The 20,886-nt window shown below is 48.8% G+C and overlaps 1 protein-coding gene across 2 annotated transcripts in view; it reads left to right on the forward strand.

The window, feature by feature from the left end:
• Positions 1-20,886, forward strand: part of arhgap20b (Rho GTPase activating protein 20b) — a 182,694-nt gene that overhangs the window by 130,593 nt on the left and 31,215 nt on the right. For both annotated transcript variants that reach the window (XM_085998845.1, XM_085998856.1), the window contains exons 10-13: positions 1,642-1,820; positions 2,621-2,782; positions 5,449-5,558; positions 6,305-6,494. In XM_085998845.1, coding sequence (XP_085854971.1) covers positions 1,642-1,820; positions 2,621-2,782; positions 5,449-5,558; positions 6,305-6,494 — 641 coding nt within the window. The remainder of the gene's footprint in view (positions 1-1,641; positions 1,821-2,620; positions 2,783-5,448; positions 5,559-6,304; positions 6,495-20,886) is intronic.

A 20,886-nucleotide genomic window follows, 5' to 3' on the forward strand; every position in this document is an offset into this window, starting at 1 on the left:
GAGGCTGGAAGCGTCCATTTTCCCCTCCATTTTGAATTTAACTGCCTGGGGATGGGTTTCACACAATTCGTGAAACTTGGCAGTTAAACAGAGGTGAGGACTGCTGCATCCAGGGGGTAAGTGGCTTTATACCTACCTCCTGGATCCAGGGTCCCTACCTAACCCACCCCCCACAATCGGAGACCCCCTCAGGGGCCTCCGATTGCATTCCCAGGCCTCTCCCTCGTGGCCGGCCCCGATCCTCAAGCCCTCTTGCCGATCCTCTGCTCACCCCCCCCACACTCCCTGATCCCTGGCCAACCCCCCACCCCCCGCGATCCCCAATTACCTCCTGCCCGCGATCCCCGACCAACCCCCATGATCCCTGACTACCCCCCAATCGCCTGCCGATCCTGCAACCGCACCCCCCCCCCCCGGCTGATCCTCTCCCCCCGCTCCTGATTGCTGTCCCCCTCCCGATCCCCGACCACCACCCCCCCCAGCCGATCCCCGACACCCCTCCCCCGGACTGAACCCTCACAACTGAGGCCTAGCCGCCCGCAGCCAGCCAGCCTCTCAAGCTGGCTGGCCGCAGGTGGGTAACCGAGGCCTCACATTCAAATTAGGCCCTGCCGGTAAAATCGGCAGGGCCTGCGGGAAACCCGGCCCCCTGAGTTTCCCGCCCGCCTCGGACACCGCCCCCCTGTCCCCAGCCCACCTCCCCGAAGAAAATTCCTGTTTCAGGCACTTTCTATCAACATCAAGCACTCTCAGGTCAGGTTAGCTGCAGCCTAAACATGTGCTCTACCCTAACAATGTGCTGCCACCCCAAGTTCAGAAGAGCACTCTCTATTCATTGCAACATCCTTAAATTTCCCACACTAACCTTCCTTATGCCTCTCTAAGGGAGATTACCGATTCAGTACCAAATTGTGGCAGTTTTGTGCTTGGAGCCTATTCCCAGCGGAACGTGGATTGACACTGCCTAATGTATGTTTCATGTGGGACTCTTGCAGCTGCAGAGGCTGAACATGATAATCCCATCAGTCTAGGGTTGGACCTGTATACAGGTCCCAGAAGTGCAGGGTCAGCATCCAACCCATTGCACCACCCAAACCTTCTCATATGTTACACAATGCAAGAGAGTAAGCATTTCATTAGAAGCAGGCAAGAGGATCAAGGAAACAAAAGCAAAATACTGCGGATGCTGGAAATCTGAAATAAAAACAAAAAATGCTGGAAATATTCAACAGGTCAGGCAGCATCTGTGGAGAGAGAAACAGAGTTAACGTTTAAGGTCAGAACAGGAAAAAATTAGAGATGTAACAGATTTTTAAGCAAATGCAGGGGCAGGGAAAGGGGGGAGGGGAGGAAAGATCAAAAGGGAAGGTCTGTGATAGGGTGGAAGGCAGGAGAGATTAAATGACAAAAGGTATGATTGCACAAAGCAAAAGGAGGTGGTAATGGGAAGGAGGATCAAGGAGTCAGTTATTCACTGGTAAATTTGAATAATTTGAATAATATTTGAAGAGACTTGATGTGCATCCTCTGTGTTGTTTCCCACGCTCTCCTGTTGCTGTTCTCTAATCAGCCCTTACTTTAATTGTAAGTTAAGCACTTGAGTCACTATAACCCCATTTTTATCTCCATGTTTTGTTCCAGAATCAACTCCAAAAACTCTTAAAAAGAAGAAGTCGTTGATAGACTGGGCTCTCCGCCGCAGCTCCAGCAACCAGTCAGACAGCAGTCCCACCTCAGAGTCTCCAATGACACCAAGGAAGCTCTTTGGGCTGTCCCTGCCCTCCATCTGTAAGAATGGCACCCTTCCCAAGCCAATCATGGTAAGGAGTGCAGCTGCCCAGTGACTACTCTCCAAAAGCAATTCATTGGCTGTGAAGAGCTTTGGGACGTCCTGAGGACGTGAAAGGCACTATAGAAATGCAAGTCTTTTCTTTTCTTTTTCTGTTCTTTTTCTCCTCTTCTTTTTTTCTGTTCTCTTTTTTTCTTTTCTTCCTTTGTTGCTCAATCTTGTTGCTACTGACTGTATTGTTTTACGGTAGGAAAGTTTGTGCCTATATTTGGGTTAGGGTTCCAAGTTAGGGTTCTATATTAAGGTTAGGATTAGCCTTCTCCTTGGGCTTAGGCTAGGGTTCAGGTTAAAGATAGGATTAAAGTTAGCCTCCTCATTAAGGTTCAGGGTAGGGTATGCCTCCTTGTCTGTGCTAAAATTAGAGTTAGGATTAAGGTTAGTGACATGAATCAGTCATTCATGAAAGAAAGACTTATGAAATAATACTGAGCGGCCTGCAGGTGGCACTGTCCAGGGAGAGTATAAATACTTGGGCACGGGCCCAGCTTGCACAGGACATTCTTAACAGGAACTAGTGAAGGACACAACTAGACCTCCATGCTGTAAAACAGTTGATTAAAGCTTTGTTTAATGCTTAGACCAGGGCCTAGTAGTTTTCTTACGTCAGTTAGTACACACACTCTTCAAATGTGTTCAGCCATATGAAGTCATTTGCTTCAAAGACACTTGTCACTTTACACCTTAGCTGTCTGTGAAAGTAACACAACTATTTTAAATATTAATCAAGTGGCTAGTGATGTTTTAATGGACTCTGTTGCTATTTCTCTACAGGATATGCTTGTCCTATTATACCATGAAGGCCCCTCCACCAAAGGGATTTTCAGGCGCTCAGCTAATGCCAAGACCTGCAAGGAGCTGAAGGAGAAGCTGAATTCTGGAAATGAGGTGCATATGGACAGAGAATCTGTCTTCGTGGCAGCTGCTGTCATCACGGTATGAGTTTATATATCATTCCAGTCAAAAATATGGATATTAGATTAGACCTTAAACATGGATGTGCAGTGTCATGGATTTTAACCTAGAAAAGAAAGAGAACAAGGGAAGGATGGATCAGACTGAACACGGCAGAATATTGCCAACTGATGCACCATCCTTTCATTAGGATAAATCTTACAAACTTGTGCTCCCAACATGGAGCTTTGCCTTCCGGAAACCCATATCGGAAACTCAGGCATGGGGGGAAAAATTCAGTTGGTTTGCGCCTCCCATTAGTACCTTAAGAGGGCGCTAATGGGGCACAAAGCAACTAGCGCCCATACGCGGCGATGTTTGCGCTGCTCAAGAAATTAACTAGACATTTTGCGGCGGCGCTAAACACTACCGCCACGATCTCCTGCGCTGGCAGTTCGTGACATCAGTTGAGTGTGCAACGCCCTGGTAGCACCCCAGACCGGATATTGAGTGGTGCCCCCTGCCTTACTGTCTGCCGCTAGCAACGACAGGTTCAGGGGAGCATTTTGCAGTCGGAAGGGACTGGTGGAGCGCTATTTAAAGGCGACCACTTCCTGCCTTTTTTTGTTGGTGACATTTTTGCACCACGCATTCTGAGAGAGAGAGAGAGAGAGAGAGAGAGACTTCTGGAGAGATTCAACGCGGTGTGAAGGAGTTTTGGGTACTGACCAGCACTTTGCAGGTTCATTTTGATTTGCCCTTCCTTGTATCAATTTAGAAGAGACTGTGGAGGCTGCACTCTGAGCTCTTTCCCTGGGCCTCTCCAGGCCGAGGTTCAAGGCTGCAATGAGCAGGATGTGGATGGAGAGCAAGATCAACCCTCTCCTTTAAGAACTGGCCGGCGTCATTGTATCTGTGTTCCATTGCTGACTGACATCACATGAGCTTTGCCAGCGCTCTGAGGTAGTGCCTCGCTCCTCGACCTTTGCGCCTTAAGAGAGGTGTGTAGCGCCTGATTTAGCGCTCCAATCACCTCCAAAGGCGATAAAAACCAAGTGTGCAGTCGGCGGCGATAATTAGCGTCTGCCGCTAATCTTTGCGCCCGGCCAATAATTGTGCCCCAAATGGGGCGATACTGAATTTCTCCCCCATGGAGTTCAGGGGGCTTCAAAGGATTTTCCATCCATTAAAACTAGACGCATAAATTTGTAAAATTATTCCTATTATTTTCAAGTATTTGACTATTTTGTCAGAGTAGCTCCTAAAGCAAATATTTTAGGTATTTCTGTGCAATAATAGTGATAGAACAATTAGTCCATCACATTGAATTAGTATTGCAATTAGAAAGAAAAACTTTATATCTATATATAAATATATATATATATAAATGAAAGTAAAGATCATGCACTGGGTGTATATGTCCTTTCCACAAACATTACTTCCTGTTGTCATGATTTTCGTCATGCTTTTCTGTCAACATTTCACATTAAATTTTACTATGTCAGTGGTCACAATGTAGTTGCAGGCTCTAGCCACTAGATGCCTCTGAGAGGTGAGTGTCTGAAGCCTCACTCCCAACTTCATCGCCATCCAGTACACAAAAAAAAACCTTACATTTGTCAACTGACTGTGGGCAATGCCACGGGAAATTTACTATTTGACATTATTGTATCTAACATGTATCCATCGCACACTAAATCTTATGTGGCTCAAACTTTCCAGGAACCATTCCAAAAACACACATTTCACTGATTCTCAGCATATCTCTTACAAACTTGTTTTCAAAGGCTATGCCTCACCTCCCCCATTGCCACATACCAGCACCTTCCTTTACAAACGGGTAGCCTTTAACTCACTGACTACACCATCACAGAGGAATGAATCACTTTTGGATGCAGTGCGTGTTGTTTTGTAGGCAAACGCAGCAGCCATTTTGCACACAGCAAAATCCCACAAACAGCAATGAGAGACTAATGGGGTAGCAGTTTCCCTTGGTGCACAATACCTGAAGACTCAGTCACATTCATGCAAGATGTTTAATGAAGAACTACTAAGAACACATTTTCTGAACAGTAGCATATTAAGGTCAACCAATAACACTCGCAGTCGTGAGCACGTTCAAAGAACATTCTGAACTCAGCCCTCAGTACAGGGAACTCATGCCTATTTTCTTAGTGGCAACTAATACTACAAGTAAGACAGAAATAAATGATAATTCTTATGATTTCTCTTGGGGACATCAAAAACTGTTATCATCAACAGTTACAAAATATGTGGAAAGGGAGAATTAAAGACAAAAAGATTAAAAAGAATGAAAAGTTAGATATTACCAGCCCTTGCCCAATGCAAGGCACCTGACCTATTGGTACTCAGAAAATCTACCCTAAAAATAAGATCAAACAAGAACAGGTGTAATGGGTTACAAATGGATGTAATGTATTTCACTGAATGATACCTGGCTACTGGTAGGGGGAGTTATCTAGAGAACGGCTTAAGGTTTTTGTTCATTTGCTTTGTTAGTATTTGCAGCACTCTGTGTTTGTCAAGGGTGCTCGAATAAGACACTAGTGTTGCTATTCTTCACCTTTGCTTTTATTAAGCTTAGTAAAATCAGAAAAACATTTTGGAGGATTTTTTAATTTAAATACCTATGAAAATATTAATGACAAAAGATTGAGAAGAACTTGATAACTGTATTTTTTGTGCAGGATTTTCTACGTAACATCCCTGGCAGCGTTCTGTCATCAGAACTGTATGAGAAGTGGATGGAAGGAATAGAAAATGAGAATGAAGAGGAAAAGATACAGTCCATGAAGAAGTGAGAGAAACATTTTGTTTTGACTATTAACTAGCATATAACTGCCTGCTATCTATCTCTCGGTCTGTGTTGAGCTAACTCAAGCTGAGTTAACTGATTTCAGCAATTTGGGCATTGTAATTGGCCTCAGCACTGTTGGACAAGGAGAAGAAAATAAGCCAGGGTTCCTGCTACTGATCAGCATTTGATGACTGTGTGACTCAACACCTCCTCTCCACAACACATAGCTTGCCAGCACTCATTGTTTAGACTCACAAATGATGAATGGCCTTTTGGGTGATGTACCAGAGGGTGGCCAGCACCATACTCTAGTAAGAGTCAGCGCTTTCAGGAAAGAAAGGGAGAAAGCTCCTACCTTCGTCAAACATCCATACACATGCATTTTCCAGCAATCCGGAACTAGAATCCTGGTTGATCATCTGCTCCCTAGCCAAATAACTGAGTCCAACTTTAGCACATCAGCTACTACCCTGACTGAGATCACCTAACTCAGCACAGAATTGGAATCAAACCTGGAGTCCTCTGGTCTGTATGCTTCAGTGCTTTTACCAATTAGGCCATGAAAGGGATATAGTTTGCTGAGAGAATAAGTGCTGTATAAAACATTTATTGATGGAATGGAGAAACTAAATCACCTCTAGTATATAGTGATTTTTAGATAAGTTGTAGTTATTGTACCAGAATTCTGAGTTTTAAGGTAAAAGGGCAAGGTAACAGGAACATGAATTATTTCTGATGTGTTGCAGTCTGGTGGAGGAGCTTCCTGAAGCAAATGTCCTTCTTCTTCGTCACTTGTTTGGTGTTCTGCATCGCATTGAGAAAAACTCAGAAGAAAACCAGATGACGGCTTTTAACCTGGCTCTTTGCATAGCTCCAAACATGCTATGGCTTCCTAGTCCCATGGGCCCAGAGGAAGAGAGCAAGTGCACAAGAAAGGTAATCTACTCAATTTAGACTTTCACCATTCTGCAGGCAGTTCAGTACTCACAAGATCTTATTAGATGATAAAATTAGCAACGAGATGAATCTAAATGTTATGGGTCATTGAAGAGCTCTATTTATTTTACATTTCTATTCTTCTTCATTCTGCATCCACCGTATACATTACGAGCATAGCCTAAATTGATAGGTTAAGGGGAAGCCAAATGCTTAGCACTTACGGGAACGGTAGCATAGTGGTTATGTTACTGGACTAGTACTCCAGAGGCCTGGGCTAATGATCCAGAGACATGAGTTTAAATCCCAGCCGGGGGTTTTAAATTCAGTTAATTAAATAATTAACTAAAGCTGTAATTTAAAAAAGCTAGTATCAGTAATGGTGACCATGATTGTCATAAAAATCTATCTGGTTCACTAATGTCCTTTATGAAAGGAAATCTGCCACCCTTACCTGGTCTGGCCTATATATGACTCCAGACCCACAGCAATGTGGTTGACTCTTAACTGCCCTCTGAAATGGCCCAGCGAGCCACTCAGTTGTACCAAACCACTACAAAAAGAACAGTGGTTAGGGATGGGCAATTAGGGATGGGCAATAAATGCTGGCTTTGCTGGCACATCCCATGAACGAATAAATAAAAATAACATGATGTTGGGGGTAGGCAATGCTGCCTACTTCTGCATGCCGCAGGACCTGTGCCATTTTGACAATTCCTTCTGTCCCAACTAAGATGCTTTAAACCTTCTTGTGTCTGTCCTACATAGAAACATAGAAGATAGGAGCAGGAGTAGGCCATACGGCCCCTCGAACCTGCTCCGCCATTCATTGCGATCATGGCTGATCATCCAAATTCAGTACCCGGTCCCTGCTTTCTCCCCATACCCCTTGATCCCTTTAGCCTTAAGAAATATATCCAACTCCTTCTTGAATATATTTAATGTATTGGCCTCTACTGCCTTCTGTGGTAGAGAATTCCACAGGTTCACCACTCTCTGGGTGAAGAAATTCCTCCTAATTTCTGTCCTAAATGGCCTACCCCTTATCCTTAGACTGTGACCCCTGGTTCTGGACTCCCCGACCATCGGGAACATCCTTCCTGCATCTAGTCTGTCCAGTCCTGTCAGAATTTTATAAGTTTCAATGAGTTCCCCTCTCATTCTTCTAAACTCCAGCGAGTACAAGCCCAATCGACCCAATCTCTCCTCATACGTCATTCCTGCCATCCCAGGTATCAGCCTGGTGAATCTTCGCTGAACTCCTTCCATGGCAAGAACATCCTTCCTCAGATAAGGCGACCAAAACTGCACACAATACTCAACATGTGGTCTCACCAAGGCCCTGTATAACTGCAGCAAGACATCCTTGTTCCTGCACTCTCACGCTCTCGCTACAAAGGCCAACATACCATTTGCCTTCTTAACCGCCTGCTGCACCTGCATGCTTACCTTCAGCGACTGGTGCACAAGGACACCCAGGTCTCGTTGCACTTCCCCTTCTCCCAATCTATTGCCACCCAGCTTTGTGTCATCTGCAAATTTGGAGATATTACATCTAGTTCCCTTGTCTAGATCATTAATATATATTGGCCCAGAAATTCGGGTCTCCACGGGTGAGTACGCACGGGGTAGTCACGTGTGGGCCCGATGGAAGTGCCGGTTTCTTGCATGCACTGCGCATGCGCGGGAAACTGGCACTTCCGTTCCTCTGAACGAAGGGGTTCAGAGGTCGAACGCGTGCGCGCGGGAGTCTGCGCGTATGCTTTGAACTTACGTTTTTTTTACAGGTTTTTCTGTGAAGGTAAGTCTTTAGATTTTAGAAATGTAAAAACCAGGTGTAAGGCCTGCATTTTAAAGGGTAAGTGGTCAATTAATTAAAATTAAAACATTTTTTCCACAGGTTTATTATTTTTAAATACTTTAAAGCAAGGTAAGTTTAGTTTTAGCCCTGTTTGAATAAAAAATTATTTTTTTCAAAAATTTAAATTATTGTTTAAAATAGTTATTTAATGTAATTTATAGTTTATTTAAAAAGTGTGATGATTTTAAAAAATTTATTTGAAGGTTTACCACTATTTTGGGGCCGTAGTATTTATAAGTTTGACAGTTCGTCCTGTCACTACTGATGAATGGGCTTTTCCCTGCACCGATTGGCTGCCCATGGCCCACGTGATCCCAGGGGACGCATCGCACTAACTATGCCCCTGGGACACGCAAGCACAGCGCGCCGGCAGCTGGGCCAGGCCCTGGAGCGGAATTCCACGGGGATGGGATACAGAGGGGAGCTGAAATAGGGGGGGATGTGCTGCCAATTATAGAGAAAAAAACAAGTCAGCTTGGTAGACAGGGCAAATATATAAGGGCAAGGCTGGATGGCATCTATTTTAATGCAAGGAGTCTTGCGAATAAGGTGGATGAACTGAAGGTGTTGATAAACACATGGGAGTATGATATTGTTGCTATCACGGAGACATGGTTGAGGGAAGGGCAAGACTGGCAGCTCAATATTCCGGGGTACAGAATCTTCAGGCAAGACAGAGGGGGAGGTATAAGAGGAGGGGGTGTCGCAATATTAATTAAGGAGTCAATTACTGCAGTAAGGAGGGATGATATATTAGCAGGGTCCTCCAATGAGGCCATATGGGTGGAGCTTAAAAACAAAAAGGGGGCAAGCACTTTGCTGGGAGTGTACTATAGGCCTCCAAACAGTCAGGGGGAGATAGAGGAACAGATATGTAGGCAAATCTCAGAGAAATGTGCAAATAATAGGGTAATAATAATGGGGGATTTCAACTTCCCCAATATTAACTGGGATAGTCAGAGTGTGAAAGGCTCAGAGGGTGTAGAATTCTTAAAGTGCATCCAGGAGAGCTTTTTGAGCCAGCATGTAGAAAGTCCTACAAGAGAGGGGGCGGTACTGGACCTAATTCTAGGGAATGTGGCCGGCCAAGTGGAAAAAGTGCTAGTAGGTGAGCACTTTGGTGATAGTGACCATAATATGGTAAGATTTAAGGTGGCCATGGAAAAGGACAGGGATGGGCCGGAAATAAAGGTTCTAAATTGGGGGAAGGCCGATTTTAATAGGATAAGGCAGGATCTGGCCAAAATGGACTGGGATCAGCTACTTGTAGGAAAATCCGCATCGGAGCAATGGGAGGCTTTCAGAAGGGAGATTGAGATCATACAATGGCAACATGTTCCCGTAAAGGTCAAGGGTGGTTCCAAAAACCACAGGGAACCTTGGATGTCAGGGGATATACGGGAATGGATTAGGAAAAAAAGGAGGGCTTTTGGTAGATACAAAAGGCTAAAGACGGAGGAAGCCCTAGAGGAGTACAAAAAGTGCAGGGGGATACTTAAAAAAGAAATTAGGAGATCAAGGAGGGGCCATGAAATAACACTGGCAAGCAAAATAAAGGAAAATCCGAAGATGTTTTATAAGTATATTAAGGGTAAGAGGATAACTAGGGAAAAAATAGGGCCCATTAGGGACAAAAGTGGCAATCTGTGTGTGGAGCCGGAAGATGTAGGAGGGGTTCTGAATGAATTTTTTGCGTCTGTTTTCACTATGGAGAAGGACGATGTAGACATAGAAATAGGGCGGGGGGACTGTGATATGCTCGAACATATTAACATCGAGCGGGGGGAGGTATTGGCGGTTTTAGCTGGCCTAAAAATGGATAAATCCCCAGGCCTGGATGAAATGTATCCCAGGCTGCTGTGTGAGGCAAAGGAGGAGATTGCGGGGGCTCTAACACATATATTCAGGACCTCTCTGGCCACAGGGGATGTGCCAGAGGACTGGAGAACCGCTAATGTAGTACCATTATTCAAGAAGGGTAGTAGGGAAAAACCGGGGAACTACAGGCCAGTGAGCCTAACATCAGTGGTAGGAAAGTTATTGGAAAAAATCCTGAGGGACAAAATTTGTCTCCACTTGGAGAGGCAAGGATTAATCAGGGATAGTCAACATGGCTTTGTCAAGGGAAGATCATGTCTGACTAATTTGATTGAATTTTTTGAGGGGGTGACTAGGTGTGTGGATGAGGGTAACGCAGTGGATGTGGTATACATGGATTTCAGTAAGGCCTTCGATAAAGTCCCGCACAGGAGACTGGTCAAGAAGGTAAGAGCCCATGGAATCCAGGGTGCCTTGGCACATTGGATACAAAACTGGCTTAGTGGCAGAAGGCAGAGGGTGATGGTCGAAGGTTGTTTTTGTGACTGGAAGCCTGTGGCCAGTGGGGTACCACAGGGATCGGTGCTGGGTCCCTTGCTGTTTGTGGTCTACATTAATGACTTGGATATGAATGTAAAGGGTATGATCAGTAAGTTCGCGGATGATACAAAAATTGGTAGGGTGGTAAATAGCGAGGAGGGTAGCCTCAGTCTGCAGGACGATATAGATGGGTTGGTCAGATGGGCGGAACAGTGGCAAATGGAATTTAACCCGGAAAAGTGTGAGGTGATGCACTTTGGGGGGACTAACAAGGCAAAGGAATACACAATGAATGGAAAGACCCTAGGCAAGATGGAGGGTCAGAGGGATCTGGGTGTGCAAGTACACAGATCCCTGAAGGCGGCGGAACAGGTGGATAAGGTGGTAAAAAAGGCATATGGGATACTTGCCTTCATTAGCCGAGGCATTGAATATAAGAGCAAGGAGGTTATGATGGAGCTGTATAAAACACTGGTTAGGCCACAGCTGGAATATTGTGTGCAGTTCTGGTCGCCACACTACAGGAAGGATGTGATCGCGTTAGAGAGGGTGCAGAGGAGGTTCACCAGGATGTTACCAGGGCTGGAGCGCTTCAGCTATGAAGAGAGACTGGGCAGGTTGGGTTTGTTTTCCTTGGAGCTGAGGAGGCTGAGGGGGGACATGATTGAGGTGTACAAAATTATGAGGGGCATAGATAGGATGGATGCTGAGGAGCTTTTTCCCTTAGTAGAGGGGTCGATAACTAGGGGGCATAGATTCAAGGTAAAGGGCGGGAGGTTTAGAGGGGATTTGAGAAAGAACTTTTTCACCCAGAGGGTGGTTGGAGTCTGGAACTCACTGCCTGAAAGGGTTGTGGAGGCAGAAACCCTCACAACATTTAAGAAGCATTTGGATGTGCACTTGAAATGCCATAGCATACAAGGCTACGGGCCAAATGCTGGAATATGGGATTAGATTAGACAGGGCTTGATGGCCGGCGCGGACACGATGGGCCGAAGGGCCTCTATCCGTGCTGTATTACTCTATGACTCTATGACTCTATGGCCCTACAGCTCAACTGCCGGCGCGCAAGGTAAGTGCAGGTCGGGGGCTTGCACCCGCGGGAAGCCCCCGACCCGAATTTCTGGGCCATTGTGAATAGCTGGGGTCCAAGGACCGATCCCTGTGGTACCCCACTAGTCACTGCCTGCCACTCGGAAAAAGACCTGTTTATTCCAACTCTTTGCTTTCTGTCTGCCAACCAGTTCTCTATCCAAGTCAATACCTTGCCACCAACCCCATGTGCCTTAACTTTACACTCTAATCTCTTATGCGGGACCTTATCGAAAGCCTTCTGAAAGTCCAAATACACCACATCCACTGGTTCTCCCTTATCTATTTTACCAGTTACATCCTCAAAAAATTCCAGTAGATTAGTCAAGCACAATTTACCTTTTGTAAATCCATGTTGACTTTGTCCGATCCGGTCACTGTTTTCCAAGTGCTCTGCTATTACATCTTTTATAATGGACTCTAGCATTTTCCCCACTACCGATGTCAGGCTTACGGTCTGTAATTCCCTGTTTTCTCTCTACCACCTTTTTTAAAGAACATAAGAACATAAGAAATAAGAGCAGGAGTAGGCCAATCGGCCCCTCGAGCCTGCTCCGCCATTCAATAAGATCATGGCTGATCTGATCCTAACCGCCAATCTACTATCACAGAACCATCTCCTGAATCTAACAGAATTAGACACACGAAATAGGAGCAGGATCAGGCTACACGGCCCCTGGGCCCGCTCCGCTACCCACCGGGCCATGACCGATCCGAACCTAGACTCATGTCCAAATTCCTGCCCGCTCCCCGTAACCCTTAATTCCCTTTACTTCTAGGAAACTGTCTATTTCTGTTTTAAATTTATGTAATGATGTAGCTTCTACAGCTTTTTGGGGCAGCATATTCCATGGACCTACCACCCTCTGAGTGAAGTAGTTCCTCCTCATCTCAGTTTTGAAAGAGCAGCCCCCTATTCTAAGACTATGCCCCCTAGTTCTAGTTTCACCCATCATCAGGAACATCCTCCCCGCATCCACCCCCTTCACAATCTTATATGTTTCAATAAGATCGCCTCTCATTCTTCTGAACTCCAATGAGTAGAGTCCCAATCTACTCAACCTCTCCTCATATGTCCATCCCCTCATCCCCGGGATTAACCGAGTGAACCTTCTTTGTACTGACTCGAGAGCAAGTATGTCCTTTCTTAAGTATGGACACCAAAACTGTACGCAGTATTCCAGGTGCGGTCTCACCAATACCTTGTACAACTGAAGCAATACCTCCCTATTTTTATATTCTATCCCCCTAGCAATGAAAGCCAACATTCCATTGGCCTTCTTAATCACTTGCTGCACCTGCATACTGTGGGGTAACATTAGCTACCCTCCAATCCATGGGTACTGTTCCAGATTCCATCAAATGTTGGAAGATGATCAGCAATGCATCTACTATTTCTAGGGCCACTTCCTTAAGTACCCTAGGATGTAGATTATCAGGCCCTGGGGATTTATCGGCCTTCAATCCCATCAATTTCCCTAACACAATTTCCCTACAAATACTGATTTCTTTCAGTTCCTCCCTTTCATCAAACCCTATGTTCCCCGATATCTCTGGGAGGTTATTTGTGTCCTCCTTTTGAAGACAGAACCAAAATATGTATTTAGTTGGTCTGCCATTTCTTTGTTCCCCATTATAAATTCCCCTGATTCTGACTGCAAGGGACCTACGCTTGACTTCACCAATCTTTTTCTCTTCACATATCTATAAAAGCTTTTACAGTCAGTTTTTATGTTCCCTGAAAGCTTACTCTCATATTCTATTTTCCCTTTCTTAATTAATCCCTTTGTCCTCCTTTGTTGAATCCTAAACTGCTCCCAATCCTCAGGTTTACTGCTATTTCTGGCCAATTTAAATGTCCTCTCCTTTGATCTTATGCTATGCCTAATTTTCTTTGTTCGCCACGGTTGTCACCTTTTTTGTTTTATTTTTATGCCAAATTGGGATGAACAAATTTTGTAGTTCATCCATGCGGTCTTTCAATGTTTGCCATTGCCTATCCACCGTCAACCCTTAGAGTGACATTCCCCAATCAATCCTACCCAACTTGTGCCTCAGACCATCGTAGTTTCCTTTATTTAAATTTAGGACCCTAGTCACTGAGTCGACTACTTCAATCTCCATCTTAATGAAGAATTTGATCATATTATGATCGCTCCGACCCAAGGGGCCTCGTACAACAAGATTGCTAATTAATCCTTTCTCGTTACATAATACCCAGTCTAAGATGGCCTGATCTCTGGTTGGTTCCTCGACATATTGGTCCAGGAAACCATCCCATAAACACTCCAGGAATTCCTCCTCCACAGTATTATTACTAATTTGGTATATGTAGATTAAAGTCACCCATGATGACTGCTGTGCCCTTATTGCACGCTTCTCTAATTTCCCTTTTAATGCCATCCCCAACCTCCGCATTACTGTTTGGAGGTCTATATACCACTCCCACTAACGTTTTCTGCCCCTTGGTATTTGTCAGTTCTACCCATACAGATTCCACATCATCAGAGTTAATATCCTTCCTTACAATTGTGTTAATCCCTTCTTTAACCAGCAATGCTACCCCACCTCCCTTTCCTTTTAGCCTATCTTTCCTGAATATTGAATACCTCTGGATGTTGAGTTCCCAGCCTTGGCCACCCTGGAGCCATGTTTCCGTAATCCCAATCAAATGATATTCGTTTACCTCTATTTGCACAGCTAATTCATCCACCTTATTGCGAATGCTCCTCGCATTAAGACACAGGCCTAGAAATTCAGTTGGTTGCGCCAGCCGTTAGCGCCTTAGGAGGAGTAGATGTCAGGCGCTAGGTGGGTAGCGCCCGGGCGCAGCGAGAACTGCGCCTCGCCCCAACTTCACTAGAGATTTAGCGGCGGCGCAAAGTCTTTGCGCGCGCTCAGCTGCGCGCGCAGATCATGACGTCATTTCCTCGTGCAACGCCCTTTGTGCGCCCCCAACCGGAACTTCAGTTGCAACGCCCCATTGTGCGCCTGGTGGCCCTAGCGACTGTTAAGTGGAACGGTGCTCAGCCGATGCGGGGCGCGGGGGGCGCAAATTAAAGGGCACTCCTCCTGCAATATAAAAGGCTGCCATTTCGCAGCACTCCCTCTTGCGAAACGGATCTTTGGAGAGAGACCAAGGTAGATAGCTTTCTGCTTTGGCCCAACACTCGGACAGGTACTTCTGGCTTCAGGCCACAGATTTCCACTAGTCTTTGCCTTCATTGACATCTCATTGTTTGCCAGCATATTATGGGGGCTGCAATGGGTGTCAACGCTGGCTTTCTCAATTACATCCAAAGGGCGCACAGACGCCGTGAGAGAGTGGCAGCCCTGGCTAGACGGAGAGGGGGCAACAGGCGTCGGCAAAGGAGGCCTTACCCACCCAGGGTATACTGCCAGCAGTTCTCCTATCTCAACATGTCTGAGGAGCAGTGTGTTCGGAGGCTGCGATTCAGAAGGGACGTGGTCACAGAGATCTGCCAGCTGCTTGGCGGTGATCTGCAGCCACAGCTGAGGAGCAGGACGTCTCTGTCGGTGGCAGTGAAGGTGACGGTGGCTCTCAACTTCTATGCCACCGGCTCCTTCCAATCCGCTACTGGGGACATTGCCAACATCTCCCAGTTCGCCGTGCATTGCTGCATCCGCCAGGTGACCAATGCCCTTTTCAAAAGGAGACGTCAGTTCATCTCCTTCTCCATGGCCCTTGCCAAGCAGCAACAGCGTGCAATGGGCTTTGCAGCATTCGTGGGCTTCCCCATGGTGCAGGGCGCCATTGACTGCACGCATGTGGCTTTGCGGGCACCTCTGGAGAATGCCGAGGATTACCGCAGCCGGAAGGGCTACCATTCGCTCAACGTCCAGCTGGTGTGTGACCACAGGCAGCTCATCCTAGCTGTCAATGCCCGCTTTCCAGGCAGCAGCCACGACGCCTTCATCCTGCGACAGACTTCTGTGGCAGACATGTTCCAGGCCCAGCCTCACCCACGCGGATGGCTTATCGGGGACAAAGGCTATCCTTTGTGTACCTGGCTGATGACCCCGCTCCGTGCGCCCAGCACCCCTGCTGAAGAGGGATACAACGAGAGCCATCAAGCGACCAGGAACATCATCGAACAAACAATCGGCGTCCTGAAGCAACGGTTCCGCTGTCTGGATCGTTCCGGTGGAGCCCTACAGTATTCGCCGGAGCGAGTCTCCCATTTCGTGGTCGTTTGCTGCATGCTGCACAACCTGGCTATCCGCAGGACTCAGCCACTGCCACCACAGATTGGAGGACCACCTGAGGAGGAGGAGGAGGAGGAGGAGGAGGAGGAGGAGGAGGAGGAGGAGGAGGAGGAGGACCAGCACAGGAGGGAGGCCGAAAGTGCAAGGGCCGCCCGTCGCCGGCTTATTGAACGTCGATTCTAGGCCCCCTCTCAGGGACTGGCTTGTGCCAATGTCAGCAGATGAATGTAGCCGCTCCACAAGCCCTCAGCCGAGCAGGGCAACCAGGACTTAACCAAAAAACCATGCACACTGCAATTTAACAACAATAATTTATTGAAAACCTCTGCCCTTCCCACATTACATGATCATATGGAGAAGCCCCCTCCAAAAACACAAAACTACCAGTCTCGGCCTTACAAAAAGAAAGAAAGACACCAGTCTCGGCCTTACACAAAAACAAAGAAAGACACCAGTCTCGGCCTTACACAAAAACAAAGAAAGACACCAGTCTCGGCCTTACACAAAAACAACTGCACCAGTGTCGGCCTTACAACAAGCACCAGGCATTTGTGCATACCTCTACTTTTTGCCCTGCGAGGGCGATGCCTTGCGCATCCTTGCCTGGCCCCTGCCCGCCCTGCTGCTCCTCCTCAATGGGAGCCCAGTGGCTGCAGCAAGGCTGGGGGAAGGTTGCTGAGGGACAGATGGCGAGACGGCAGATGCCCTTGGGGGTTGGCCTGCACCAGCTCTGGCCTTGGAGTGTCCGGCTGCTGACTGCTCCAACTCTGGCTGGGTGGCAGCAGTCTGTCCAGCTGCTCGTGGCAGCTGCAATGGCGAAGTGGCAGTGTCGGCTGCAGGAATGGTGGCAACCTGGCAGATCGCAGGTGCTCGCTGGTCGCCTGACACATTGGCACTCGCACGGCCAGCACTGCAGCATGCGCAGCAAACAGCTGAAGGACAGACTGCTGGGCTGCTGCTGCGCGGCGAGTGCCCTGGCGATGCCTGGCTGATCCAGCGAGGGTGGCAGCAGTTAGTGCCCATGTGGCCCTGGTCTGTGTCCGCATGACACCAGCCAGTGAATGGATGGCACGACTGAGCACTTGGCTAGAAGCCGACTGTGCTGCCGCGAAGTCCTGCAGACTCCTGGCCTGTGCTGCCACGATGTCCTGCAGACGCCTGGCCTGTGATGCATTGAATTGTTCCAGACTCCTGGCCTGTGCTGCACTGAATTGTTGCAGACTCCTGGCCTGTGCTGCCCCGAATTCCTGCACACTCCTTGCCAGTGACTCTATGGAGTGAGGCATCCTTGCCACTGCAGCCATGAGCTCAGTGTGCCTGCGCTCAGCCTGGACGGCCATTTCCTCTAGGAGGCGCACCTCCTCTGCGCTGACCGTCGCAGGACTGGAGGCCGCACTCACCCTCTGGGGAGAAGTCCGCCGAGCTTCCCCACCCCTCCCGCGTTGCTGCAGGCCGCTGGGCCCCGGAGCTTCACTCTCCTCCGACCCTTCCCCCCGGCTCCCCTCCAGGGAAGACGTGTCCCCTACATCGCCATGGGCTGGCGCGGCTGAGGGTGACACTGATGGGCCGGCTTCCTCTTCCTCCTCCTCGTCTTCCGAAGGGCTGACAGTGGCAGCTTGAGGACCCGCCTCCTCACCTGGCGATTCACCATCTGAAAGCAGGAAGGCACAAGAGTAGCTTTAGAGTGAGGACAGGGCGGCAGCGAGGGAGGCATCAGTGGTGCCATTCACCGCATTGGTCGGACAGTGGCAAAGGATGCTGATCTGATGCGCAAGTGGAACGAGAGAGGTCCAAAAGGTGATGCCCTTACCATTGGTGCCCAGAACAGGGTCAGCATCTCCACTGGCGACGGGGCCAATCAGCCGGCCTCCCATAATGCGCTCCACACGCTGGTCGAGGTCGGAGAGCGCTTTGAGATCAGGATGGCCTCCGCCGGTGTCAGTTCAGTTGCGCCGGTTGTGCGCAACCTTGGCCTGCAAGAGAAAGGACGGCCTCTAAGTACAGTGTGTAGCCCTGGTCTTGTCTGCACTGCCTCCCATGGTCGAATAGCTTGGACAGTGTGTAGCCCTGGTCTTGTCTGCACTGCCTCCCATGGTCGAATAGCTTGGACAGTGTGTAGCCCTGATCTTGTCTGCACTGCCTCCCATGGCCGAATAGCTTGGACAGTGTGTAGCCCTGATCTTGTCTGCACTGCCCCCCATGGCCGAATAGCTTGGACAGTGTGTAGCCCTGATCTTGTCTGCACTGCCTCCCATGGCCGAATAGCTTGGACAGTGTGTAGCCCTGATCTTGTCTGCACTGCCTCCCATGATCGAATAGCTTGGACAGTGTGTAAAGTGCTGAATGTGCAATTGATTTTCATGCCAGTCCCATAGCTGCTGGATGAGGGCTGGCCATTAGGGCTTTCAGGTCCCTTTGCCCATAATGTGAGGTGCACATGCAAGGATGAGGAGGACACTGGAAAGGGTACTCACTCTGACAACCCGAGTGAGGTCGTTGAACTTCTTCCGGCATTGCACAGGAGTCCTGGCAACCACGCTGTTGGAAGACACCCTGTTGGACACCTCCCTCCAGGCTTTCCGGTAGGCGCTGGGCAGCGGCCTCTTGCCACCTTCTGGGAACAAAACATGGCGCCTGCGCTCCACTCCACCAACCAGCACCCTCAGGTCTCCGTCGCTGAAGCGCTGCGCTCTCTCCCTGGCCTTCTCCATAGTCCTGGGCGTTGTACAGGTGAAGCTGAAGTGGTCAGGCCTAGGTTGAGGGCTGCAGTGTGCAGGGCGTGGCAGGCAAACAAATCGACCCTCCCCCTTTAAGAGATGACCGGCGCCAGAGTGTCTGCCGTCAATCAAGAACTCGCCGCACCTGCGCTGCGCCCGGCCTCGGGGGTATCGCTCAGCACCGCCGGCTTAGCGCCTAAAGATAGTCGTGCATCGCCTGTTTTAGCGCAGCAGCAGCCTCTTGGGGCGATGCGACTGAATATCGGCGAAGGGGGCGCGACTTTGCGCCGGGCGCAAACTTTAGCGGCCGCCCGACTGTACCGCCCCAAAAGTGGCTATACTGAATTTCTAGGCCACAAAGCCTTCAGGCTTGTTTTTTAAACGCTCTTAGACCTATTAGAATTATTATTTACTGTGGCCATGTTTGATTTAAACCGTTGATTTCTCTGACTGCCACTTTTGTTTTTCTCCTTCCTATCTTTTGCTTTTATCCTTGTTTCCCTTTCCTCTGTCCCCCTGCTCAGGTTCCCAACCCCCTGCCATTTTAGTTTAAACCCTCCCCCAGAGCACTAGCAAACACTCCCCCTAGGTCCTCTCACTGCCAGAAGTTTGGGACAGAGGCCTAGAAATTCAGTTGCGTTCGCCAGCCGTTAGCGCCTTAGGAGGGGTAGATCTCGAGCGCTAGGCACTTAGTGCCCGGGCGCAGCACGATCTGCGCCCACGCCCAACTTCAGTAGACATTTAGCGCCGGCGCAAAGTGTTTGCGCGCGCTCAGCTGCGCGCGCAACTTATGACGTCATTTCGTCGTGCAACGCCCTTTGTGCGCCCCAAACCGGAACTTCAGTCGCGCCCGCCCAATGTGGGCGTGGCGGTGTTAAGAACTGTGAAGTGGAACGCAGCAGAGGCCCTGCAGGCCTCAGGGAGCGCTAATTAAAGGGCACTTACACTGAACTATAAAGGCCAGCCATTTTGCTGCAATGACTTTTCTGCAACGGATTTCTGGACAGAGACCAAGGAAGAGACCTTACTGATTTGGCCCAACATAGGAGAGGTATTTTTGGCTTCTGGCCAGAGCTTGGAAATTTGCCTCATTGTGATTTCATTGTTTGCAAGTATATTATGGGGGCTGCATGGGGTTCCAACCCTCAGTTCCAGCATTATGTGCGAAGGGCTCGCAGACGCTGTGTGAGAGGGGCAGCCATGCCTAGACGCAGAGGGGGCATCAGGCGTCGGCAACGTAGGCCTTACCCACTCAGGGAATACCGCCAGCAGGTGTCCTATCTCACCATGACTGCCGCGCAGTGTGTTAAGAGGCTGCGCTTCAGAAGGGAGGTGGTTGCAGAGATCTGCCAGCTGCTTCACAGAGATCTGCATCCACAGCTGATGTGCAGGACGTCTCTGTCGGTGGAAGTGAAGGTCACGGTGGCTCTGAACTTTTATGCAAGCGGCTCCTTCCAAGCCGCTGCTGAGGACATAGCTAACATCTCCCAGTTCGCCGTGCATCGCTGCATCCGGCAGGTCACCGATGCCCTTTTCACAAGGAGACACCAATTCATCTCCTTCCCCATGACCCTAGAGAGGCAGGAGCAGCGTGCAGTCGGATTTGCGAGGATCGCCGACTTCCCCATGGTGCAGGGTGCCATTGACTGCACGCATGTGGCTTTGCGGGCACCTATCGGCAATGCCGAGGATTACCGCAACCGGAAGGGCTACCATTCCCTCAATGTACAGCTGGTGTGTGACCACAGGCAGCGCATCCTAGCTGTCAATGCCCGCTTTCCAGGCAGCAGCCACGATGCATTTATCCTGCGCCAGACTACTGTGGCTGACATGTTCCAGGCACAGCCTCCCCCAAGAGGATGGCTTAGCGGGGACAAAGGCTATCCTTTGTGTACATGGCTCATGACCCCGCTCCGCGCGCCCAGGACCCCTGCTGAGGAGGCATACAATGAAAGTCATCAAGCCACAAGGAACATCATAGAGCAAACGATTGGCGTCCTGAAGCAACGGTTCCGCTGCCTGGATCGCTCCGACGGATCTCTGCAGTATTCGCCGGATAGAGTCTCCCAGTTCATCGTCGTTTGCTGCATGCTGCACAACCTGGCTATCCGCAGGACTCAGGCACCGCCACCTCAGG

Source organism: Somniosus microcephalus, chromosome 1 (assembly GCF_052327205.1).
Source record: "Somniosus microcephalus isolate GS21.2 chromosome 1, FLI_Smic_1.0, whole genome shotgun sequence".
NCBI lineage: Eukaryota > Metazoa > Chordata > Chondrichthyes > Squaliformes > Somniosidae > Somniosus > Somniosus microcephalus.